Here is a 27,624-nt window from a genome sequence, read left to right as displayed (position 1 = left end):
GGGGGGGGGGGTTCACTTTAGTTTCTGAAGTGTAGTAGACAATGCAATTGCTCTTTTCAGGAGATATTGCTTACTTTTCCTCCGGATTACAAATATTTGAATACAATTATTCAGTCAGCTGGACACATTTTTCCTCCCGTTTCTGCTCAAACAGTAGTAGAATTTAGTGTTGATTTAAAAGACTGTCTGCCTTAAAGCAGATTGCAGAGTTTGCACACTGTGAATTGTAATTAAAGTATAAGGGGTGCTTATTATGTCAACAACTGGCATGAGAACCCCTGAGCAGCAGGTGACCCCAAACATGTGACGTTTGTGACAGCTAGGATCCTTCTTTCACTGGTTTAGCAATCTGAAAGACCAAATTGAAAGAAGCCCAGAGGCTGTATATTTCATTAGGTCCCAAGGGAAGTGTGGGATACAGCTTCCTTCTGCTTTGCTGGGATGGAGCCAAAAAGTTTCTGGAGGCTCTGTTTTTGACAGAGGCTTGCTGAAGGGGAAAAAAAAACCCCTTCCACCAATCACCCATAGGACCATAAATTTGACATTTCCCACAGTTTCTTTGAGGCCGTGATGTTGCTGTGTCAGCAATATGTCCCAAATCTTGTGCTTTGTATTGTTTGAAAAGGAACAGTCAAAGTTTCAGGGGAGCTAAAATGTTTTTCTTCACTGTCCAGCCGTTCCTCTGGTGCAAAACCACAAAGGATTAGAAAAAACACATCTTAAACCCAGGTTTAGCTTTATCAAAAGTATGCGCTGTGCACACTCAGTATACGCCTTTTTAAAGCGAGAAAGGAAGCAGAATGTAGAAATAAAGATGACATTTCTTCCAGTATATAAAGCAGAACACCAGAATATCATCTATAAATATATATTTTGGACTCGATTGCAGGAACGATAAGAAAAGGAGGCTTGAGAAAATACTGAGCTAAATTCATCCCTGGTGGAGTTCCATTGAAATCTGTTGGGTTATGTCAAGAATACACTTGGCCCAAAAGAGTGAATTATGGTGCATACCCCTCTGTAATTTTATTCTGAGAAAAGGAAAAACAGATTCCACATGCTTTGAGAGCTTAGCATTCAATCTATTCTTCATCCCTCATTCTGCCGCCCTTCCTCACCCTGCCAAATCTCGTCTAATTGACCTGCGGCCATAACCGAAAAGTACTTGCAAGTTCTAAGCGTCTGGAAGTGACTCCTCTCCCCACTGTGCCTTAGGAGGAGGGCAGTTAACACGGCAACGTTGCATGTATTTTCTGTTCTTTCTGACTTTTGTGTCTCTCTGTGTGCGTTCCCCATTTCTCCCTTTTTGATAATCAAGTTTGATTTAAAAGTTGCCAAGAGAAATTAAAAAAATGGCGAGTACCCAGCGCATAGAAACTCTTTACATGGGTTTATTTTCATCCACTCAGCCACAGCTCGCTCTCTGTCTCTCCATCCATTTATCCATCACTCCTGTAGCATCTGAGCACTTCATAGCACAACAGTCAGCCTTCTGTTGTGTCTGATGTATCAGCCCTCTGATTCCAGACTTCTCTGTAAATAACCACAACATCTTCGTGGCACCTTACTGTACAAATCCCATGATAGGACAGGGCTTGCTGGTCTTTTGAGTATAAGCATTTATTTGTAGGTTTGTGATTAGAGGCAGAGTTGTTTAGTGATAAAAGGACGGGTTTGAGATTCTCAACTGCTAAGCACTGTTGCCAGTTCTGCCACTGATCTTGTGAGTGGCTTTGGACAAGTCACTTAACCTACTGAGTCTCACTTAGTCGATAGCTTTTTACAACTGCGATGGATCAGATTTGATAAAGTTATAATGGGTTTAATAATATTCCTATGTCAAAGGAATATTCTGAAAATTAATGCGGGTGAAGGTTTTTGATCTTGGATGAAAGGCACTTTAGAAATGTAAAATATCATTGTTATTTGTCATCTCTCCAGCTATGTAAACCTTGGGCACAAGGTTTTGGCTCAGCCTTAGTTGTTTGATTTTTTTCAAATAGATGTTAAGGGGGAAAATTGACTGGACTGTTTATAAATCGATTACTTCATAAGCAGAATTGTGCGTAATAGAGGATGCCAGTTTCTGACACTTTTTAGTTGCAAGCAGCATTAAAAAGTTGCAATTGCAAAAAACAGGCTTGTTAGCATGGTTCAGTTATTTCAATATTATTTAACTATATACAGAATATTGAAATTTTGTAAGTAGTTAATGGGTCTGTGTCTGCACAACTTTCCATGAAGTTGTTTATTCTGATTATTCTTAGATGATTTTGCTTTTAGTTAGAATTTTATCATTAGAGGGCACGCCTACATGTTGCCTTACACTGATGTTGTTACAGCACTGGGCTTTAGTACTTCCTTTTGGAAGTACTAAATCACAGCACAGGAACCACCCATACTGTGCCATACACACAGCTCACAGTTAGTTTTTGCCACTACTTTGCCATAGCAACACGCTAAAACGGGGAGTGCGCCACTACAGTGAAGTGGCTGCCGATCACATGTAGACTCCCGTGATCACTATGGCGATGTAGGGCAACGTGCAGACGCACCCAAAGGGTAATTGTTTTTTTCTACATGTAGAAAAAAAACAGAATTGGGTCCTAAGGGGCACTGGACCGAGTCTAGTATCTTAACTGTGTCAGGCAAGGATTTTTAGTGATATCGTTTATTGGACCCACTGTGTAGCTGGGAGGGCTGTTGAATAAGCTTTCCAGCACTCAGTGCCCTCCTTCAGTTTTGTCAGAAAGCAATGACAGAAACAGTCCATGTATTACTAATTTAACTAAAACAAATTAAAGCTACACAAGGACTTATTGCCCTGGCAATACGTTGATCTCTGAGTAAGTTGTTACAAACAGCAGAAGAAGATACTTTGGATTTACTGTAACAGACCAATGAGTCAGTTACACTTTAATCACTTTATTTCTTTGAACATCTCTTCTGATTCCCCATGATTTGCCAACCTCCAGATATGACCTTAAAGAGGTTTCCAAGCTACCACTGTAACTTTGAGTTTGGCAAGGATTTAATCTGGCAAAAACATTTACAGGATATTTTCCCTAGGAAGTTGGAGCTGCTATTAGTTAATACATTGATTCCCTAACGGAAGGTTTCAGCCTCTCTAACAAAAAGCTAAGAGGCACAGTATGGCCCACTAAGTACCGCTGCAAAAAATATTCACTTGCAGGATTCCCCATTGTCTGTGTTACAGACATTATTTACGACATTGTAGTCAATATTTGCATGGCAGAATGTCCAACATTATTTTGTCTTAGGCATATCACTGATAACTGGAGCCATACTCTTTATCATTCTTTTACATTCATTAATCACTCTGTAATGTTTTTAACATTTTTAAACACTCAAGCAATTCAAAGAAAAATAGATTTCAGCCAAAACGCCTTCAAAATTATCTTTTTCCCTTTGAGTTATTCAGTGATTTTTAACACTTCGTATGTTTGATGTTTTTTTCTTTAGTCTCAGCAAGGCAAAGTTTTAGCAGGCTTTGAATACATTAAAGATATGGGTTTGGGAGAAAAAACACGAGGTAGACTTAACCTAATGTGAAAATGTTATCAGCTGAGGTTCAAGGTGTTCCAGCCAAAAAATAGACTATTTGCCTTCTATATAAAAAGTATATATTTTTTTAATTTTACAGTAAAACTAATTAATGAATATTCTAATGCAAGAAAATGTTGCAGTTAGTAAAGTTTCTTCAATATGCCAGAAAGCAGATGGTGGCAACTGAATAGTGTTTTCTTTTGCCAGCTTTTCTATATGCTTTCTAAACCTGCAAGAGCTTTTGCTATTCCGTATTCAAATTTCTGACATTCCATGATCTTTTTCATCTTAAAACAGAAATAGAAACTGAAACTTAAAAATGTAATCTAGTCAAGCTGTCTCTTCAACAGATCATAACCATGGTTTTAAAAGTTTGATTAAAATTTTGTCTAGTCAGTGTCGTTACTGGTGTTAGGAGCTCTGAGCTTTTCTGTTTTTCATTTTCTGCCTCAAAGTGTAGTTTTTTGTTGCCGTTGTTCAGTGTTTTGTTTTTTGATCTCTTCCTTTATTTTGTTTTCAGCAGCGCACCTTAATACTCTATGTATTTAAAAGTATCTGTTCTCCCCCTTTGGTGTTTATTTTTAATATAGGTGTACTCTTCTCTTAAAATCCTTCCACCATAGATTTTGATATATTTTGGCACAATGGCTCTGCAGGATGTTATTTCTCTGGTTTTTAACTTTATCTCCTGCCCGTGTGGTTTATACTGTAGCAGTGCAATACAAGACTGCCTACCGAAAAGCCTCTTTCCTCTTCTGACGGAGTCTGTCTTGTTGATGCCAACACGTTACTGATGCAACAAAACACATCCTGATTTTTATGGTAATTTAGTTGTCTTCTAAGCTGCAGTTGGTAATATTGTGAGAGTAGGAACAAATCCACATAGTGACAACTGGAAAGCGTTCTGTGTAGACTAAATATCCTGACTTTACATTGACCAAGGCTTCAGTCTGACTTCAGCACTCCTAAAATGATTTGCCAAAGAAAGAGTGGTTAGAGGAAAATAGGTTGTGGGGTCCAGAGCTGTGGTTAGGCAGACGGAGAGGTTACAAGTAGCAGGCAGGCTTTTCTATTATATAGATTTATGTATTTGGTCAAAGAGCGTATTTTGAACAAAGCTTAAGAAAATCTGAAATGGAAATTTTTCATGTACCACTTTGAACTCTTCACATAGCACAGAACAAGGAAAAGACGTCCACCAGGAAAAAACAAATTGGCTCCTTCAACCAAATATGTGCTTAACGGGAATTAAAAGGAGGCAGGAGAACAAGTATCAGATAGCAGTGAAAGAGAGCAGTGAAACCTGTGCTACCAAAATGGATCCATAATAAAAAATTGGTCAGAGCCTAAACTTCACTCATATTGCCACTGCCTTTAACTCAGGGTTGATCTGATGTTGGCAGAAACTACCCAAAATACTATTTTACCTTTTATTCCTAAGTGATCTTGCATATTTTCACTGTAATAGTATTTTCCTTTTCTTGAAACAGAAATAATCCATACTGTTTTATATTTTATTCAACAAGGGGCTTGTCCTTTTTAAAGTAGTTTTACTCCCTTGAATACCTAAGTTCTTACTTGATTCCTCATGGCATTCTTTAGAAAAACAGAAGCATTTGCAACCATAGTGTAGTGCGGCTCAGTCAGTCGGTTGGGGTGTTTTTTGTGTTGGATAGTCAAGTCTTGGATTGGGTCTAGGAAAAGAATGAGCTCATCAAATGCACAGATTGAAATATATGAATACGCTGGCAGTACCCAGGAACAGCTGAGGTAGTATTGGTGCAACAGCAGCTGCGCCTGGAAAAAAAAAAGACACGTTTCTGGAAGCAGACTAAGGATTCCAGCCCCAAGGCCGGGGGTGCTTTGTTTTTTGAACAGATAGAGGGCAGAACTGTACCCTTGTTTACCCTTTTCGGGCAATCCTGAGAGCATCCTTGATGATGACCTTGTAATTATACTGTGCATTGTGGCCAAAGGAAGGGTGCCACGTTGCAAGCTATTACTTGGGGAACAGGGATAAGCAATGCAAACAGGCAGCAGAATGAATAGCCTAGGAATACATGCTGGAATCTCTTACGGGTGGATCTGTCACAATAAATAAATTGCAAAGCAGTACAGGAAAGAGACTGATGTGGGTGAATATGCCAAAGCCAATGGAGTCTTAGCATATGGTGGACATAATCCTGCTCGACTTACAGTAGTATGAATTGTGCTGAAGTTCACATCTGTGTAAAAGTCCATCGGTGGGTTCAGAATTGGCGTAGACAGTTAGACCTAACCTACAAAATATGTTCCAGACCCTCAGAAAAACTTTATCTTCACTTGCCTTTCTTATGCAAGTACAGCACAAATAAAATTATTTGGCTGTCTTAATTAGGTGGTATTGCTGCAGTTGTTATCTTGAGGTAGATACCAAGAAACTTGGAGAAATCATCAGACATTGCTCGTAACAATGAAGGGAAAAATGGCAAGTGAAATGGACCCTAAAGGATTCATCCCAACAGTATTTGGTCCAACTGATGTTGAGGCCGGGGTTTTATGAAGTATTTTTTCCATGTTGAATGGTTAAAATCTTTCTAAGTTATACATGCCAAATGTGTGTGTATGTGTAAAAATAGGAATGATGTCTAGTGCTTAGAGGAGGGGATTGCAAGCTTTCTATTTTCTTCTTTTAGTTACTGGGTAACTCTGGAGTTAAGTAATTTAAACTCCATATGCTTCAGTTTATCACAGTCTCCTCAAATTAAAGATATAGTATAAATGAATATTAATGGAAGTAATAGTTTTGAGATATGGCATGATTTTAAAATGGTGGGGGCTTCTGTTTTTGGAATTTTTAGATCAGTTTTGAAATATTATAGAATCTGTTATAGTTAGTTACAGTCTGCAATTCCAGCAAGAAGTGTAAAATCATTCTGTAATTTTAGATAGCTAAATTCTGAGCATGCCCAAGCCTGGCTCACCTGCACTTTGGGAACATCAATAAAGCCTTTCAGTATTTGAAACTACTCTTTGGTGCACATACTCAGAACTTTGATGGCTTCTAAATAGAGTGGTTCAAATATTTCAAAGCACTTGAGATTAGTACAGTGTGAAGCAATTTAAAATTATTGTACCGCAATTAATTTTAAATAACTGAGCACTGCATATGTCTAGAAACCCATACAGATCCAAATGGAAGCTCTCTAAAAATTGAAATGATCCAATAAATTTAAATCACTTTAGAAGTAATGGATGTAAGTAGTGTAAATCATTTTGTGAGAGGGATAGGCAAATTTTGTAGAAGTAAATCTGAGAGTAGAGGCTTTAATTAGATTTTTTTATTTTTGGGTTTATGATGATGAAATGTAGGTTAATTTATATTTCCCAGGATATGAGGGCAGCTCTTGTTGATCCATATGGTTCCTCTGAGCTCTAACATAGTGTGTTTTTTTATTTCCCAAGATTGTGGAGACTCAGAAATTCAACTTTGCACATATTTCTTTTCCATTACAAATATTTTACCCTCCAAACCTGGATAAAAAAGACATACGAGCAAAATAATGGAACAGAGCTAGGAAATGCCAGGTCTATTTTAAGTGCAGCTAAAAAAATACTATAAAATTAAATATTATATTTCATAAAAAATAACTTTTCTTCTGAGGGAGAACATGGATTTTTTCACTTCTGTGTCATTAGTTCGAATATGACCCAGATCAATAGGAACCAAAATTAATTGCTGCCTGATGGCTGTTTGGTGGCTTGCATGAAATGAGTCCGTGGAGTAAGTCTAATTATTTTAGACTGACTGGTGTCCACATTATAAAGGAACTGCCTCATAGAGGGGTTGATTCAAACCCCACTGATACCATTGAAAGTCTCGCTATTTGGCTTTCCAGTTCACTTTGGATCTGGCACATAATGATGTGCAGGCAAGCTATGCTCAGTTTCGTAGTACTTCAAGGCACTTTCTTAGTAGATATGCTCAACTCTGTCTGCAAATCACTGTCACCTCCAAAATGCCAAGTTCTCTTCTGAATGTCCCAGCCCAAACTCATTGATTATCTGTGGGATTCACATGACCTTTCCATAGCACTTTTCTTCTTGGCTAAGTGCAGACATTCAGGGAGGTTAGGAGGAGGTTAGACTGCGTTAAAAATAGCCACCCAATCTAAGTAAGTTAGGATGGGAGAAGCTAGCGGATGGGGATGGGGGGCAAGCAGACTGGGGGGGATCAGGGGTCTGTGGGATGGATGGGGGGGCAGGTGGCATCCACAGGAGTGATTGCAAGGGTAGGGGTGGACAACAGGTGGCATCCACGGGGGATTGGGGAGCAAGCGGGATCCTCAGGAGAGGTGGGAGAGCAGGTGGGGTCCAGGAAGAGTTGCCAAGGTTCAAGAGGTTTTGGTGTGATTGGGGGGCTGACGGAATCCATGGGAGGGATTGGGGAGGGGGACCAGGGGCTATTTTTACCCCCTGACTCCCCCCGGTAAACCTATGCCAACATCCTTCTTGCCCCTCTCCCCACCGATACTTGTTTGGCTTCCAGCAGTTGCAAACGCAGCACCCAGAGTGGCTTGAAGGATGGAGGGTGAGAGGGGTAGCTGACCAGTCCATGGGGTGGTGAGTGACAAGGGGCCGGGGGGCTAAAAATACCCTGGTCCCGGGGGGGGTGGGGGTGAGAACAAAAAGCACAGCTCCAGGGCAAGGGCAGCAGCTGGACTTTCCCATCGCCAGGGCTGCACACATAACTGTACAGAAGTTTCATGCAGGAGTCTGACAGAGATCAATTAAGTTTGAGGGTACATCAATCCAGGTCTATCTTAGGCTGGATTCTGCCATTTTTAGCCCGGTCTGTGTGCCTGGAACTTCTGTAATGTTACGGGCTTAGATGGACTTCCGATCACTGAGACCAGGTCTAAGTGTAAGGTCAGCACCTGGGCAAACTAAGTTAGACTGGGTGGCATTTTTAACCCAATCTAACCTCCCCTTAGCCCCCCTGAATGTCTGCACTTAGCCTTAATGTCCATTGAATTAATAGCACCCCAACAACCTGTCTGTATACATTTGGGCTGATTGTTTACTTCAGGGTAATTGCCATCTCTTGGGAAACGACTGGTGAGTGTCCTGCAGTAGTCCTGAGACTGAAGTGTGATATCAACTAAATGTTTTTTTCGTGGTGGAGTGTAATTCACCTAGTTTTTAAGAATTTGGTTCCATTAAGTCAATATTAGATGTCTAAGAAAAAAATTCCAGATTTTTGTTCACATCTGGTGGGCAATTCCAGGAGCAGGGAATCACAGAAAGTAAAGGGGGCCCCTCTATAGGTTCTTCCTTTAGGCCTTACCTTACTTTTAGACAGTTGTCATTATCTTTGTCTAAAGGTCATGCCTAAATTGAATAAAAGGAAAGCTGTGTGTTCCTGTCGATGCACAAAGGCAGTATTGACTTTCCTAATCCAGTTTGCTGAGGGGTGAGAGAATTAAATTAGATATCTAAGCACAGAAATTGAGAGCCTTTGAAAACAAAGATAAGGAGACAGCCTGTATTTTCCTTTTCCTGGGAGCTCTGAGCTCAAGATTTTGCAGGTGTGTCATCTGATCCATGGCTTGCATCGATCAAAACTGTGCCAATGCATATTTAATTAGCAAGGGGACCCTGGATGCATTATGGCCATCATCCCTATATTGAATGGACTGTCAGACTTTCTGAATGCTTCCCCACCCCCCCGCTTCGTTGTTTGGGGAGCTTCTGCATTTTGTCTGAGCAGCTAAAAGTTTCTTTGTTTTTAGCTGGTGATGCATACAGCACCACTGAGGAGAATACAAACAAGTAAAGTCCTAAAGTGTTTATTTTGTCTAGGAAAAAGGGCTGAACCAATTTGAATCCTTTGGGTAACGGATTTTTGTATCTCTTGGAATTAAAAAAAACACAGTCGCATGATGTTTACTTTAAGAATATTTTATTATAACAAATAAAATCTGTGCTGTGGGATTTCTTAAGGAAGCCTTTGATGACAATTTGAATTAAGTTGAAAATTAACGTTTGCTACTGCAAAGGAATAAATAGAAAATGTTTCAAAATTGAATCAGTAAGCAGCAATCAAAGGCTGAAAACTGGTTTAAAAACAAACATTTAGAAGCGAACGAAATGCCTCTTTGTAATATCAAGAAACAGATATGGGAATACGCAGATTCCCTGCATTCAAGCCTATCACACAATACCAGTAAATCATTCGTGGGCTCACAAGAACAAAGAAAGATGATTTGAAATAAAAAACATTTTGATACAGTCTGGGGGCATGGCTAGGCTTGTTGTCAAGGATTTAAGTTGCTCCTGTTTCTTATCACTAATGTAGTAATGAGGAATTTTTGCTTCAGACAAGTTCGTCCTGGAGCTTTTGGCATCTCTGTTTGCATCTACCTTGTTACAAAGCCTGACTCTGCAGACAAAGTGTTGCTTGATAAACAGATGTAATACACAAAGTCTGCTTACAATAAAGAGCAACAGACTGTGGGCACATGTTTTGGCCTCATTCAAACTCATCAGCATAGTCTAGCTAGCTGTTTTGTTGCTAGTCTACTTATGGGGTAGCTTAGTAGCGTCTTACTGGTGAAGCAACAAGGAGTTTTTTTGCCACAAAAGTTTTGTGGCGAAGGCTCATGGGAAAATCATTTGTATGCATCTTGTTACAAAGGCTGACTACTTCCTGGCCTAGACAAAGTGTTGCCTGATAAACAGACTTAACACACAAATGTCTGTCTGGAATAAACAACAGCAAGCTTTGATTTACATTTCCATTATCAAAGATAATCTCTTTCCCAGTGTACAGGAATTAAGAACCCTTGCCTTATAAAAACCAGACTGGAATTGCTGCAAAACCTTTATTTGTGAGCTGAAGGAATGTAACATAACAGAGTACCTAAAATAAGAACCAGATCGGCATGGCCATGCATTTGTGAGGGTGAGGTGTATGATAAATAATAAAACATGGGCACTTTGAACTCCCTATGAAAGAGTTAGTTTAAAAGTGGTGGATTGAATTGAAACAGAGATTAATGCCTTATTTAAAAGAAATGTAAGTAGCCTTCCAAATATCTACACATGTAAATTTTAGGTTATATAGTGCAATACAAATGCGTGTGCATTATAATATACATGTGTAGTATACGGTGAAAGTGAAATAAGTACAAAAATTTCAATACCTAAGCTGGGTTCTGTTTGTAAATCAATGATCCCTTAAGCTCAGCACATAGAATTGTGTAAAGGGTGGTGATTTAGATGTTTGTTACATATATAAATCTTTGGTTGAATCCATACCCAAAATTATAGATGAAATTTTTTTTTGCATGAACACAACCCGGGTGTATAAATATTTTATTACAAATAGGGCTCTGAAACTTGAATAAAATATGTCAGTTTCTTATACAATATTTTTCCCCTAAAACATGACATGAACGGAAAATGTAACTTGTGCATTTTCTAGTGCTTATGAAAGGTGCTAGACTGATGATACTAGAGAAGGGAGCGCTCTAATTTATCCAAGGAACAAAATCAGTATGGGCAGTAGCAGTACAGAATGCTTACAGGGTCTTACTGATAGCTTTCTTTCCTTTATCCTGAAGAGACCCCCCCCCCCTTCTACCATCGAGAAGGTAGACCCATCTCTATGCCAGTTCATGCATTGGTTTCTGGGCTAAGAAGGGGTAGTCAGGGTTCAGTTGTGTTGGGGACGTCTCATCAGCAGGAAATGAACTGACACCCACTCATTCATTTTACATATGCCAGCAAAAAATGGAGACTGATCATATTAGGTCACTACCAGCTTGATCTGGATTTAAATAGGAAAACTAAAGATGGAAAGCACCAAATGTCATGAATGAAAATGTTAAGACAGGGAAGATTTACTGTTTGGCATACCGTACCTCTCCAAGAACGTGTCTTGTTTCTCCAAAGTAACATAATTGTAAAATGTTACAGCAGCGGTAAGTAAATACATATATTTTGATTGCCATTATGGCACAAGCAGTTGGTAAAACTAGGGTAATTTTATTGTAGAAAGGAGTAAGAGGCTCTTCCCCTTCTGTTTCAGATTTACAAATAAGGACAAGACCATTATTCTCTTGACACTGCTGTAACCTATAACCCAAAGTTTTCTGTGAAGCTTTCGAAATTGCTAGTTTACCCTTGCCACACAATAGGTTACTCCTATCCAGTGGTACATATCCCAGCTATCTTTTCGCACTGCACACCCATAAATTGCACTGTCAGAGCATCAAAAACTACGAGTCTCTCCTACCTGAGGTGACAGGCCCTGCCCATCCTCGGTTGGAGACCAAGTTCTGGATCACACTAAGAACTCCCATAATCAACACTGTTAAATCGGAATAGCAGGTTTGAGTCTTTAGAGACTCAGAAAATACAAGCAGAGTATCAGAGACAGCTTCCAGAAATTTGGTGGTGATTAATATAGATATTAATTCTATTTGAATTCCTGTTGTCCAACCATCCAAAGTCAAAGGTTGGTTAACTAGCTAGTTAGTTTAGAGTCAAACATCTACCCACAGGCCTTTTTTACAATAAAAAAAATCTGTGTTATTCAAGATTAAGCTTCTTTAAACATAAAACTAAATTCTTAGATTAAAGAAAAAAGCAAATCTAATAGTGCTTCCTCACTATAATGTTTCCAACTCCATCAGAAATTATTTAAATACGCCCATTAATAATGTGCACTTTATTGTAATACAGTGCTTTGGCTTCTTACCAGCCTGAGTGTACAGCGCCAATGAAACTCTTTGCTGCAGGGGGCTGTGGCTTCAAGAGGGGCTCCCATCTACTGTATAGTTTGTTTTGTATGTTTTCCAATGGCACTAATTATTGCAGGTGGTAGCATTTCACTGGCATGACCATTGCTAAAGAAAATAGTAAAGTGTATCTTATTGTGCAAAGTGACTAGCCAAATATATAGAGAAGAGAAAATTAAATGAATTGTTAAACTGCTGTATAATAAGTAATTTTATTGATTTAATGCAAATGATTATGAAAATGAACTTCCATTTATATCAATTATGTAGAGGCAAAAAATAATTTATTCTTCTGGTCACCTGTTTGGCTAACTGACTCAGCAGGGTATCAGAGCGCACAAAATGTGAGCCATTTGGAAAATGGGATTTTAAAGTTTCCTCTTTCACAGTGAAAAATAATGGTAGTTATTGCCAATTCATGAAAAAGCAGAATGAATTGTGGAGGGTGAGTGAAACTGTGCAGCTGTGGTCAAGGTTGTAAAGTACAGCGGCTCTGAGTTTTGCCAGTCCTTTAACCATGAGGAAGCACATTTATACATAGGCGATAATCTGCGATGTCTGACTAAAACCAGGGAAGCAAAATTCTGCATAGAAACATTTTGGCTAAGTGCCTTCTTCAAGTGTCCTTATCTAGGGTTTCTACAAAATGGTACCTTGCATAACAATTCTCAGCAGACAAGTGTCCAGTTAAAAAAATGCGGTAGCTTTAGCAGATCACTACCACAGTATTATTTTTCAAGCATATTTTCCTGAATTTTATTATCCTTCAGCTGTTTGCAAAAAAAGCATCACTTTAGAGTTAGTCGGTTTGGAGTTTGGGGGGGAGGTTGTTTTTTTCCAGGACGATAAAGTAAATAAAAAGAGGATTAAAGCAAAATGCATAATAACAGCTAGACATGGGGAAACAGACAAGACTCGAAACGTGAACAAGTGTTTTCAGTTTGCTCAGTTGGGTCTCTCTTACCACTAATTCTGGTGTCTGGAGAGCAGCAGTAAGCATAAACAAAACTGCATTGTATCGCAAAACCCAGTGTCAGTGCTGCATCCCGGCCATGGAGCATTGCTGACTATTAAAAGTGCCACATGGGCTATCAGAAGTATGCCAGCTCTTCGCTCGTCCTCCGTACACGTACCCGTGATCACTCATCTCTCTTGCCCTTTAAATGATTTATTTAATTGTTATTCTTTTAGGAAAAACGGTTTTATTCTTTAGTAACTTAAAAATACATGTTCACTGCATTTTTGCCTTAGTTTATCTCTAAAGGTCAAATAGTGATTGAACAATGGCTTGCTGAAGGGAAAAATAACCCTACAGTGTGCCCCATACAATGAAATATGTTGAACTGCTCTTTGAATGTGGACTGAATTTTTTAACCTTTGTGGCACTGGAAGCATGAAACTTCCTGTCAAAAACTGGTGCCCAGAATATAGCAGCACTGAGCATATTATCTCATAGACAGTCTGCTATCCCCTGAGCCTAGGATACCTTAGACAAAGCCAACCCACAAGGTTTACATTTAAAACAAAATAGCGGAGACAAGATTTAAATGTATTTTTTCAGATGAGCTTCCTATAAGAAATGATTAATATATGTTAAAATGTAGGGAGGATATAGATGTAGATAGTTTTGGTGGAGGCATATAATCATACCAGTTCTTTTTAATCAGAATTTCAAATTCATTTTAAGGACAGATACATGCTTTCGAATTTTATTTGCAATGTATTTTAATGTTTTTATGACACCTTTTATCAGAATTGTTTTGTGCGCACTTCCTAATAGTTGTAGTTCTTAATTTATACGGGATTGTCCTCTAAGCTTTTGAATGATAGCTAAGGCATATAGTCAGCAGGTAAAAAAAAAAATTTGAATATTTAAAATAGGCATTTTCTTTATAGTACTCTGCGGTAATTAAAATCTTCATTTGCTTAAAAGCAAGGAGCCTTTTTAAAGCAATAAATTAGCATTGCTTGACCCAAGGTCACTAGTAGTGCTGCTTCTTTCAGTGCTATTAATACCTCAAAGAAAAAGAAGGGGTGGTGTTATCACTCTATTGCAATAGAAGTAAGATTTTCAATTTAATCACAGTTAAGTGTCATGACCTTTTGATCTTGCATTGACTTCTCACTGAAATGTGGTCAAATTTCAGGCAGCTAATTCTGAACCTTGCAGAGTCAAGGTGAAGTGAGGAAATAGGTTTACCACAAATGTAGGTGTTTTTATACAGTAATAAATGGTTTCATTATTTAAGTGTGGTTTTAGTTAAAACTTTTTATAAAAGAATAAATTCATCCTAAATTGTTTTGTCCCCAGAACTGATAAAATGTTATTTCCTTTAACTCTGTAATCTTTCTGTGGCCCTGAGGACACTCGGTTAATACGGAGCTTTTCTTTAGAAAATGATTTTGTTTCCGACACAAAATATTTTTTCCAAGTGCAAAGGAGACAGGAAAAAATAATGATAAATCAAAAAAACTTTGTTTACTTGAAATTTCTGCTAGAAGAATTTTTCTTTTTAACAAAAACACTTTTTAGCACATAAGAAAGGTAATACGATGTAAAAAGAGTACAGAAATGCTCTTATGGGCCATTTTACTGTTTCAGGCAAGTGAATTAATATGTTAGTTGGAGACTTATAAATGGGAACTTGTAGAACTCACTAGTTGTACACATTCGAAAGCCTTTGATCTTGCATTATACTACTCTAAATCAGGAGCAATGCCATTCATTTCATGGGCGTTATACAACTGCAACCACAATGAAAGTATGATGAGAACCATCTGATCTTTTATCTGTACTGCAAATTTCTGTTTCTGAGACACACCAGCAGCGATCTTTGGCTTTTATAGTGTTGCTTATGCTAGTTTGAAAACATAACTTTATGCTTTATTGTGTGTCAGACCAAGTCTGAATATTATAAGAGCCACGTAGAAAAGTAGTTTAAATCAGCTTCCTTTAAAGGGAAGATTTCTTGAAGCCTAATTCATGCTAATGCACCGGCTGAACACCCTAGGTACTGCTTTAAACAAGATTCAGTTTCTTCCCAGTGTAAATGTTACCAGGGTGCCGGGCTTCTTGCATTATCATGTCCTGGTGCAACATTCCTGGCCTTAGTTTGTACTCTCAACCTTTTGAGGAAGTCTGGCGCCTCTGATCTACTTTCCATAGCATACCCTGTAATTTTTGGCTGTATTTTATGTTTTTCAGATTCAAGTCAATCTGAAAGTCCCAGCCAGCCAAGTGAAGCTGATATTAAGGACCAGCCAGAAAATGGTAAGTTTTTACCTGCTGCTGCGTTGGAATATTGCAACAGTCCATGTTTACAAGGCTCAAGTACTGAGCACATATACCTAATAAAAAACGGCTCAGTCTTTGAACTATTGACTGTAGGCAGCTGAAAATGAACGGAGTACCTACATCATAGTTAAAATGCCATGGGTTCATAAAAATACAGTAGCATTTGTCTCTTCAGTCCTGGAGGGAGGCCTTTATTTCATTAAAAAGTGTTTTAATTAGGAGGATCTGTGCTAGAGCCTGCCGTATGGAGCACTGGTGCTTATTTGTCTAGAGCAGAGGCATTCAATCCATGGGTCATGAGTCATGACCCCCTTGGGGGTGCCGACGGCATTACTTTCTCTTCCACAGGGCCCAATCTCCGTGCTTTTTAACTTCATTTTGTTTATTGACATTTTCATGATAATGTAACACTAAAGCACCTGACCTACTGCACTCTTGCAGCTCAGTTTAGATGGAGAGATCTCCAGTAATCTTGCAAAACAAAATGGTTGCTTTGAAACATTTTGTTTCTGTAGCACTTTCCTCTACCCTGAAAAATACACAAAACAAAACTGACTGGCAACTATGCTGGAGCATTGCAGTCTCAAAGCAGGAATGGAAACCTCTGAATGCAGCAGCCCTTTCTTGAGCGATAAAGGTGTTTTCAGACCGGTCTATATTTTAATTGGTACATTTCTAAAAAGGTCGTAAGCATTATATGAGGGAAAGGGAAACAGCAAAGACTTAATTTCTTGTTATTTTTTTCTCCTTTTTATTTCTAAAACCATTGTTTCTGTTGATAGCCATCGGCCTATATCAGGAGGTAGCCACAAGTGAGTAAATTTGGAGAATGCTGCAATAAGGCTACTCCCCGTTTTAATAGAGAAATCCCATTGAGCGAAGCTGTGCCAAAAGGTCAGTGCAGTGAGCAGGTACTAGTATTCTCTGGAGTAGGATGGCTTCAAGATAAGAACCAATGGCAGCTATTGAAACCAGGGTAATGGTAGGTTTCCATTGTAAAAGGTCCAGAAAATTGGTACCACTTTTGGTAACTGACATAAGAATTGCATGGGAAAGCAGAGATGAAACTATGAAGGGAACAGCTTGATTTTTTAAATATATATATCATGTTTAAATCTCATATTGGCCCCCTTAACAGCTGAAATTCTTTGTTTTCCAACTCTTTATATTTTGCTTAGGATGACGACTCTCAGTGTTGGATACAATTCCTGATTGCTTTGATTTTGGAGATTTGTTTGTTTCGTGGCGGGGGGAGAGGGTTGTAATTATTATCGGCAATGAATATTTGTGTTATGGTAACAGTGAATTGAGTTTGGAGCTCTAATATTTGAGTGCTGTATAGAAGGAAAAAATAAGATAAATCCTTACTACAAAAGGCTTCACCGTAAACATTTCACCATATTTGAAGCATTTGGGGTGCCTATACACAAGCACTGGGGCTGCTCCGACATGCTAGGAAACCGGCACATTGGAGCAGACTTGATGAATTGCCGCACTGTCCTACATCAGCATCTCTGTGCTTAAACATGGTGGTGGGGTGCTTGAACTGAAAGCTTGTCAAAGGAGCTTAAGTTCAAGCGCCTCCACCGCTATTTTAAAGCGCAGGGATGCTGATACACAAGACATGGCAGTGCTTTAATTAGAGCTGCTCTAATTAAAGCACTGCCCCTCCTCCCCCCAACACCCAGAACGTGTAAAACATGGTTCTTAAGAGCCCATGGTCTATAATACTATTATATATACAAGATACAGTTCTGATAACCCTTTAACAAACCCACTGAACTGCTTTTGTTTAAGCTTTTTGCCTCACATCTTTACAATATATTGCTTAGCTTTTCATTGTTTTGAATGTCTATTATATTTGGTTCTTGACTAATAAATGAGCAAGCTGTGAGTATGTTTAAAAGAGGGTGTCCACATGTAGATTCGACATGTATTAGGGCTCTGGATGTGGGCTTCAGACAGAATCAGGGCTAATACTTAGATTCAGCAATATCACAAACCAAAATTGTCAGAAAATATGAGTTTCCTATTGTGGAAAACTCACAGGGTCAGGCTCATTTGGTTTGTATCATTTGGTGGTCCATACCTCTTTCGCTGAAATGTGACCGGTTTCAGATCTAAGTGTGTCTGTTTTGCCCATCTCTAGACACATCTCCAAATATTTTTCTCGTTGAAGGGCAGGATCTAACTTCTCTTATCAATCTTGCTTACAGCAATTATAATTTATAACCAGAGAACTGCCAGATTTAAAGGTGAATTGACTACATTATTTTTCTGCCAGTTCTCATTTTTTAAAATATTGTGCCATTTTTAGGCAACCAGAATCTTTCTGACATTGGCCTTGTTATTGTTACTATTTTAATTAACGGTGGTTATTCTTTTGCAGCGATTAAGCCATAAGTCTTACCATAAAGTGCACATAGTATTAAGGAAACATGTAACACAACAGTGACCCCAAAAGCAGTAATTTCAATGATTAATAATGTAAAATGTGTAAAAGCCCAATGAAACTGAATCTCTCAGATTTGGAGCCTCCGTGCTGCTTGTGAAACAACCTTTTATTGAATTCTTGGAACTTCACTCATGACCTAGCTAATGAGCCTTTTTTCCCTAAAAACAATCAGGAAAGCATTTCTTCTTCTCAGTTTTAGTAAAGGGTATTTTTCCTCTTGTATCAAAATACTTATACCTGATCAGTTGCAGTTTGCTGTGTCTTTTTTAAGAGACCAACACATCAAACACATTCTTGGCTCTAAAGGCGTATTCCATCCAGGTTGATGTTAAGCTCATTCTCAGTGCACAAAGCCTGTAGCTTGCAATGTACCCAGTGTAGAGATCAACATAGATCTACAGCTGTTATCTACCAAACATGAAGACGAAGCAAAACTGCAGGTTTTAGAAAATGAAAAACTTCACACATAAAAATGGGCACAATAAATCATTTTAACTGCACTTGCCATAGACCGGTTCCATACAGCCAAATCCTTCTGGAACCAATCTCCCCACTGATTTCAGTGGGAAGTGAATGGAGCCCACGGAGGGGGAAAAATTGTTAAAAAGTCAGATAAAATATCACAGGGGCAGTCCTGATAGCACTAAAGTCAGCCCCAGAATGACCAGACTGAGGACAGATTTGGGGTCACATTTCATGGATTTCTTTAGGGGGGCAAAGTAGTGGATTAAATGCCACCCCAGAGATGTATAGATTCCTTCACTTAAAATATAAATCTTTAAAGACCTTATGAGGGCTGCACAGCCTCTCTCCTTGCATATTGATGTCCTTTCAGCTCCACTCCATAAATTCTAGAGCTGTTTATTGTAGATATATATTTTGCATAGTTTAAATAATGTAGGTTTAAAATGGTCAACTATATAGCCCTGAAAAGAAGGCCTCCAGTAAGCCTTTATTTTTTGTTTTATATGATATTTATTATTTAGGAAATCTCACCCACTTAGGCTTCATAAAACGAATGGTCATACAACTAATTACTCTTGTTGTTTGGAACCACCCATCTCTTACAGGTATCTCGATTTCAGTTACCATATCTCACAGTGTATAAGTCGAGTTTTGAAGGCCAATTTTTAACTCTTAAAATTCAACCTCAACTTACACACCATATCACCATCCCCTGCGAGTGGTGCTGGGCTTGGTGCTTGACTTATACTGGCTCCTACACACCCTCAATGCAAGCCGGGCACCTGGGGGATAGACACATGCCGCAGCGCTGCTTGCAGAGGATGAGGCCAGGCTTGGCGCTCGTGTGGCACAGCCCCATCCCCTGCGAGCGGCACTTCCTGGGCAGCGCCAGCCGAGCGAGCACCAAGCCTGGCACCGCTCACAAGGGATGGGGCTGCACCAGCTGAGCACCCAGCCTGGCCCTGTCGGTTTGCTGAGAGCGGCGCTGCTGAACACTAAGCCCAGCCCCATTCCCTGCAAGCGGCGCCAGGCACGGCTGGTACAGCTGGGCTCAGTGCTCAGTAGTGCAGCTCGCAGGGGATGGAGCCATGCCAGCCGAGCCCTGCCCTGTCCTGTCCCCATCCCCATCCCATGCAAGCAGCGCCAGGCTCGGCACTCGACTGGCATGGCCCCATCACCTGCGAGTGGTGCTACCTGGGCTGCACCAGCTGAGTACCGAGCCCAGTACCACTTTCAGGGGACAGGGCTAGGCTCAGTGCTCAGCAGCGACACTCACAGCAGACAGACAGGGCCAGGTTCAGCACTCAGCTGGCTTGCCACTCGCAGGGGATGGGGCCATGCCAGCTGAGCACCAAGCCCAGCCCTGTCCCATGCGAGCAGTGCTGCAGCACATGCCTCTCCCCACCCCTTGGGTGCCCAGCCCACAGTGAGGGTACACAGGGGCCAGTATAAGTCAACCCCATATTTCTGATCCAAAAAGTTAAGTCGACTTATACACCAGATCTATGAAATTCCTAACTTCGTTGGATCAGAAAAATGGGGTTGACTTATACACCACATCAACCTATACACTGTGAAATATGGTGTTCGGAGCCACCGGATAATGTTCCAACCATGGCCATGCCATTCGTGTTTTCCACCCTGTCTTAGCAACAGTACTTGCACAAGCAACTACATACCTTCTCAGCAATGTAACAGTGCATACAATCATGACAAAAGAGGGTAAAGGGGACACAGGCATGTTATAACCATAACAGGTCTTCTGCCTGGTCTTCACCAAAGACTCCAAATGAAAATCCAAACCAGGTAAAGGAGGAATTTAAGGGGTCAAGAAGGAGATAAGAGAGGTTCATATCTTTCAACTTCAGATGGGTAAATGGCAAAATCTATGAAAGCAAGAACAAATCATTAAGGGTCTCCCAATACAGAGACCAGCCTTTCCAAAAATTGGCTCTGTGCTGTTTGTATCCAGAACTGCTCTTGAACTAAGAACATAGAAAAGCCTGAATTATACATTAGTACCCAGTACAAGTCTCTTTTTCATTACAAGACTCCACACACTGCAATAAGAAATAGTGATGGGAGCAGAATCTCTCCAGTGAGAAACTCAAACTGTGAACTAACATCCTTTGAACATGTCCAGAAGTCCTCTTGGAAAGGAGATTGGAAGAATTTTTAATACTTAAGTGGTGCTATACAGGAGAACAGACCCATTAAATAAGGGTCTGTCAAAGAGGATAACAACTTCTCATGGAAAGAGAGTGAAAATCCAGAATTTTGCCATCTCCATGGATAGAGTAGAAATCTGCAATAGAAATTCTGAATGTTCCTGATAACTTTATTTCAAAGGCAGGAACATATTCTAGCATCACACTGTTTTGCTCCAATTATTTCTTCTGACTCATTGGATGGAACAAACATATTTTAAAATGTTTATGCTGTTGTCCATTAATATTTAAAAGCTGCATTCTAATTGGCACTATGAACACCCTTGTTTTATACTTCAGCCAATCAGAAACAAAGTAATTGCTTCCAAAACTTGTTAAATATACTGTTTTTCTTTGAATACGCTGGTTAACAGCTGTTAGGATGATTAAAAGTAACGATGCAGTCTAGTGGATTGAGCATATGACTGGGAGTGAGGGACTTCTGAAATCTAGATACAGTTGGGCTACTAGTTCTCTCTGTGGCTTTTTTATTCATTTCAGTTACACAAATTGCTAGAAAGAAAGATTTTCCTTTCACAAGTAATTCCACTGAAATACATCTGTTCACATGCACATGTACTTTAATGCAGGGGTCCAAGACCTCTGAGGAGCAGTGGGCCAAAATAACAGTTTGGTCTAACAGGCTTGCTACCTGGCTGACTTCAAGTGCCACCAAATTCCTGCATCACCAAACTGCCAGCTCTATGGGCTGAATTAATTTGTTTGTTGGGCCAGAGCCAGCCAATGGGCTGCAGGTTGGCCACCCCTACTTTAATACGTGGGGTTCATACTTTTGGCTTTCCATCTGTGAAAGGGGTAAAAATTGCCTAACTTTCAAGGTCAAATCCTCTTCAACAGAAGTTGACTCCAGAGAAACCGTGTCCAAGTGAGGAGAATTAGATCCTCGTTTTTACATATTGCTCTGTTCCTACCTTAGCAAGTAAATGACATACATACAGTGGTTGGATAGGCGGACCCTGCTTTTGTCTGGTGTGTTAGTACTTGAGATTTAATAATTGTAGCACAAGGTACACGTGGCATGTATTGTGTGCAGGATAAGAATGCTATGCCATTTACTTTAGACAAATGATGTTAGTTAAGTACTTTATTGTGACTTGATAGATCAAAGTTGGTAGTGCACCACTTCAATTGTAGATTAACAAATTCTTTTAAAGAAGTTGGTAAATTCTCCAGTTTCAAGTGAGCAAGACAGAATTCATTCTTATATCTGATTACCAACAGATTCTGAATTCATTGCTATGACAATTTCCATCGACGAAAAGACATAGTCTAAAGAAGAGAAGTGTTTAATGCCCAAATCAACTGCTGTTTTAGTTTTAATGCATTCTTGCTGCTTTGAGCTGCAAGCACCTTAACGGCAGTGTGGGAAATGAAAGGTGCATTGTTCTTCGTAACGTTAAAAAATAGCAAACAATGATGTGCAGCAACTCATAGAACTCGTTTTTCAACCCTGCAGTAATTAGAGTAGGCCTGTAAATATTACTTGTGAATTCCTTAAATAGGGCTGAACTAGAGGGCTAAACCTAAAAAGGGGGTATTTTTACAAACACTTGCCAGCTTTTCAGTGCCTCAGAACATGAAAGAACAAATTATACCCCCCGCGATCCTAAGTTTGAATGTGTGGTTGCAAAGGTAAAGGGCAAGTGCAATGAACTCTCTCCTTTCCTTTTCCCCCAAGCAAGGCATTTCAGGGAAGACATAATATGGTTGCAGGTGCAAGGAGTGCAGGGCTACGTGGCAAAGATAGTATGGCTTGCTGGTACTTGTGTGCTGTAGGGAGAATTTGCTGCATCTCTACAGCAAGGAGCACCTCATGCTGCTCTTCCTGTGATCTCTGGGGCATTATACCTTTGAAAGGCTTTGGATGAGCAGTTCATCCCTGGAGCCGAAATGGGTTTGACCTTGGAGTTCTCCAGAACAGTAGGTGCTTATACTTAGGGACCTATCGAAATTGTGATTTCTGCAGATTTTGTGGAAGCCGTGAAATGCGGGGTTGCCCGTGAAATCCAGGGTTGCCTGCAACATACATGAAAAAAACAGTAATAAAAAGAAGTTTTTATTAAGTTTTCCCCTCCTGGGGCAGCAGAAAAGATGATAGCTGCCCTTCTTCCTCCTTCCCCTTCATCTCCCAAGGGCCTCTCTGCCAATCAGCGCTGAGGGGCAGGGCCAGACAAAGGCCAGCCAGCACTCAAGATAGCAGCCACTCCCTCCTCCCCCCACCAACCGGGGCATCTCCTCCAATCAGTGCCTTGGGGTGGGGCCACAATGAAATGTATGTAAAATGGGCTCGTTGTGCCCAGAATGAAGTAGGTCCCTACTTATACTCTAGATGGGGGTCTAGATGAAGACGGTTTTTTAAAGTGCCTTTGGAGCATAAGACAAATGGCAATAGCAGTCTGGGTATTGACATGTAATTGTACCATTGCTGGAGCTAACAGATGAAGCTGAACAACCCATTTTCAAAACTATTCGGGTACTTAGGAGCATAAGTGCCATTGGCTTTCATTGTGAGTTAGGTTCTTGAGTGCCTAATTCACTTGTGGAAATAGGTATTAAGTTTTAAAGTCACTAGGGCGCTTCTTAAAATTGTACCCAGCAATTTTAATTATCACTTTCTGTTATTTAAAGGATTTACTGTACCTTTAATATAATACCTACTAAAAAGCGTTGGGTTTTTTTTGTTTTTAGTTTTGCCTATTATATTGTTTAATCTCCTTTCCCACTGATAAAACCAGCAGTAATTTCATTGCTGTGCATGTTTATCATCTTTTTTTCCCTTTTGTTTCCAAGAACATAGATCAATATCCCAAAGAGATACTGAAGAAATAAAAAATGCAGCTCCCCTGATGTTTGCATATTGAACCCATTCTCCTACCACTTTACCTTAATTCACTTGAACACATTTTGAAATAAAAAAGAATGCTGTTAGAAAATGCTTCATGTCAGCCTACTAACGTTTTTTAAATCACTCACTTGGAGCATACAACGGGGTACTTCAGGAAAAGGTTTTTCACTATCCACTGTGAGCACATTGCGCAGGAGACAGTAGCAACAGTCTTTTTCAGTGTTGTTCTTCAGAGGTTCGTGTGGTTTGGATTCTATGACTGCAAAAAGCCACTTCTCTTTTGCTAGAAAGTAGCCTTTGAGTATCATCGTCAGCTCTGAGCTCAAACTAAAATTAACTTCTCATTGGAAAATACGTCAAAGAAATTTTAGCACTTGCAGCAAAGAATTTCTTAGCTGGGCATGAAAAAGAAGCTCCATAGTAATTGCATGTTGTTTGTATCACAGCTTTATAAAGATTTGGGCCCAAATTTTCTCCGCAAACTCGCACCTCTTAAAAGTCACCTTGCCCCAAATTCAACCCATGGTCACCTTTGTAACGAGTTGAATTTTGGCCAGGTTGTAAGGTGGTGGAGAAGATGGGAGGCTTAGTGCTGTGAATTTATTGCGCCTTTCTAGAGCAGAGCTAGGAACCCACAGTTGCCATCAACTGATGATGTTGGCCAAATCATATTTTATTCCACCCTGAGAAAGGTGCAGTCGGTTATCTGCAGAGTCCACGTTTCACATGTTTTAAAGAAAAAGAAAGTTGAGTGGTGTGTGCCGCATGCCCTTTGCTAGTGCATCTCTTTCCATTTCAAGCGGGCGGGAGTCCTGGATTCCGACAAGAAACCATCCAAATGTTGTTGCTGACCCTCCAGAACCAAAACCTGCTGGATTTTACTGTTATTCCGCTCGTTTTCTGGCCTCATAAAAAAAATGCCAGAGCAGCTTAGTAAAGAAAGCATTTGTCTTTTCCCCACATTTTCAGGGAGATCCATGTCCAAACTCAAACGCGTTTGTGATCCAGATTTGAATGCACAAATTCCACCATTTGTGACATGAAATGGGGACTCTCCTGGCTCACAATTTAGCCTACTTATCAGCAGCTCACATTCTGCCGAGACGACCCTACAACGGCAGCGCTGAAGAGCGCTGTCAATCCAACATGATACAGGGCAGGCAGCCCGGGTCAGCTCTGAAGCCACTGCTGGGGCCGAGTGGGGAGTCTTGCCTCATCAGTGACCTGCAGTGTTTGAGACTTGAGGATTGACAGAGGCCTTCAGTTTTCACTGCTGCTAACCATTAACCTTCACAAGCAAAACATTCTGACAAAAAATCATCCTAGGCAAGTATGACAGGAAGTATTCAAAGCATGAAATGAATGCTTATAGCATGACAAAGCAGTGCTTGAAAGACACGAAACGTTCATTACACTCGGAGCGCCTGAATGCTGCAAAGGGAAAGAGAAATCAGAATGTGGCTAGAATATCTGCTTTTATTTCTCCAGATGTGCGCCCAGGAAAAGGTAGTGAGCCTTTGCGGGGGAGAAGGTGTGTAAATAAGGTTGCAGTGGCTCAGAATCATTTCAAAATACATTTCTGTGCTGTCGCTGTCTTCCTTTCCTTTCCCCATGTATTTATACACCACAAGATAACGTTGAGGACCATGTCAAGTGCAGCTTGAAAGCAGGGTGAATAGGAAGAATTGTTGCCGTAAAGAGGCAGGATCCCTTCCTCACTTGTCTGGATGCGAGCTGCTTCTGGACCCGTGTTAGCGGTAGGAGACAATTCCTTCCCAGCAGCTCTACCAGCCACAGCAGACGCGGTCACGGTGTGGCCCCGTCAGCTTCCAGCGAATCCACAAATTCTACCAAAAGCCTTGTCGCAAGGACACAAAAAAGGAAAGGGTCAGCTCTCCCTATCCTGGACAGTGAATTTGAGGCAGAGCCAAGAGTCCACTCCTCTTGCTTCTTCCCAACCCACCCAGGCATTGGGGGCAGTACTGAGTCCCTCCGCAGCCCCTGCCTTTGTTTCAGCTCCTTTGCAGCCATTAAGAGGGATCTGTACAGTAACGTTACCCAGCCCATACCCCTTAGCACTCCCAGTCCTCAGTGGGTTCAGTGGTCTCCGAACTGAGTTAGAGCTGTGAACATTTCCCAGTTTTCACCACAAGAATTTTTCGTAGTTCAGCCATGCATTTGCATGAAAGACCTCCTGTTTAATTAACAGCTGGGAGTTGTATTTCATCAAAGTTACAGCAACCTCCTGGGCGGACCACAAGATGAAGGATGCTGTACGAGACCGCAGGAGCCCACCAAGAATTTGGGCACCGAAGGAGGGAAGTTTATTTGTGGTTCTGGGCTTCAGATTAACTTTTTGCCCAATGGAGAGGAAAGTCTATTAGTGGGAAAAGCCAGAGTATTTGAAGCCAAAGTCTGCATCAGAAATCCACCAGTTTTTCTTTGGGTGTGAGATTTCCCTCACACCTGTATCTCAGACCTAGAGCAAATTTCATAGGCAGGAAACTTGCCTTCAAAAATAATAGACACACAAATGCACGGAGAAGCATGATTCCAAATTTGTTGCTCCCAAATCATCAGGGTTATGCTACCAACCAAGCAATCTTTTACTGTCAGCATGATAGACCCGTCACATAAACTGGTGTAATGTAGCTTCCTCTGTTGAAATGATGCCTTCATTAACTAGATCTGATGAAAGCCCTGTGAACCACAATGAAATATGATGATTAGCAGTTTAATTCTTTTTTTGTGTATTAATTTAAAAGGCTTGAACTATAAATACGGGGGCCAAAGATAAAAGCACACTGAAATCAGTCACTTACCAGAAGTATTCATTACTTGACATTCATTTAGGTAGAGTCTTCTTACAGTCGTGCAGGGCAAATGAGGATGTGAATGGGAGTTTTGCACTCAAAGGTCACAGCAACAGAATCAAGATCCACCCAGTGCCATTATATGAATAGAAAGCACACTTTGGGCCAGATTATACCCTCATATGCTTGTTCAAGTCAATAGGTGTTAAAAGTGCATATCTGAGATTGTAGACAGTAAATCAGGTAATAGAACGTTGTTTCTTTCGGGGTGAAAGGGGCTTTTATTACAGGTGGCAGCTGCAAACATATAGATGCCCTGGGTGATAGCAGAAGGCTTGAATAAGGATTTGCCTTGACAAACAGAGGCCCCTAACGTTTAAAAGATGGAAAAGACCTTATTTAATTGTGAGTAGCAGGTTTGTCGGTCTCTTAGGTATCCACTAGCGAATGTATTCCCACTATTAAATGAGTCTGTGCTCAGCGTCTGAAGTCCTTGATATTCAAGTCCCACCAGGGCTAATACTTTTTAATAAAGTATATATTTTTTCCTCTACCTATGACATGGTCCTTATTAAGCAATCATACCTGGGAACTTCAACACCGAACTATAGGCCTTTGCTGCTTGAGCTAATATATAGCTTGTTTAGCTGTAAACTGCAGGCTGTTGCATTTGCAGGGACAGCACTCTTTCTACTCTCTCTCACCCTTCATCCTTACCTCCCTCCCACAAACACCCACACAGAAGCTAACTATTGGATCCAATTGCCATAGTCTAAACAAGAGGCTTTCTAAATCTGTGCATCCATACTATTAAGGTCTGCCATTATCTTTCACATCCAAGTTGTTTAGGCACCTTAAGAAAGGACAGGTTGAGTTACACCCACTTCTTTAAGTAAAAGCAGGCTTTATTTAGTTATTTTTGTGACATTTCTAATGATTGTCCTGATAAAGCAAGGTGTGGTATGGTGTGGTGTGGTTTGATGGACATCAGTTAAGGTGTTATGTGCAGAGGGGTGAATCTGAGCTGAACTCCACTCTTGTGCCAAGGCTACCCTCAACTGACCCAGCTGTAAATGGGTACCAGGTTATTTGTGCTGACTGGAGTCAAAGGCAGATACGATGCTACATAACTCCGTACTACGCCATTCACTACGGAAACCAGCGTGCCTTAAC

At 40.3% G+C, this 27,624-nt stretch overlaps 1 protein-coding gene across 6 annotated transcripts in view; it reads left to right on the top strand.

Moving 5' to 3' along the window:
- NFIA (nuclear factor I A) overlaps window positions 1-27,624 on the top strand; it is a 359,137-nt gene that overhangs the window by 198,172 nt on the left and 133,341 nt on the right. For all 6 annotated transcript variants that reach the window (XM_019501201.1, XM_019501205.1, XM_019501204.1 and 3 more), the window contains exon 3: window positions 15,556-15,621. In XM_019501201.1, the coding sequence (XP_019356746.1) occupies window positions 15,556-15,621 (66 nt within the window). The remainder of the gene's footprint in view (window positions 1-15,555; window positions 15,622-27,624) is intronic.

This window comes from Gavialis gangeticus, unplaced genomic scaffold (genome assembly GCF_001723915.1).
Source record: "Gavialis gangeticus isolate Ggan-Ray unplaced genomic scaffold, GavGan_comp1, whole genome shotgun sequence".
Lineage (NCBI taxonomy): Eukaryota > Metazoa > Chordata > Crocodylia > Gavialidae > Gavialis > Gavialis gangeticus.
This window is presented reverse-complemented; position numbering and strand designations above follow the sequence as displayed.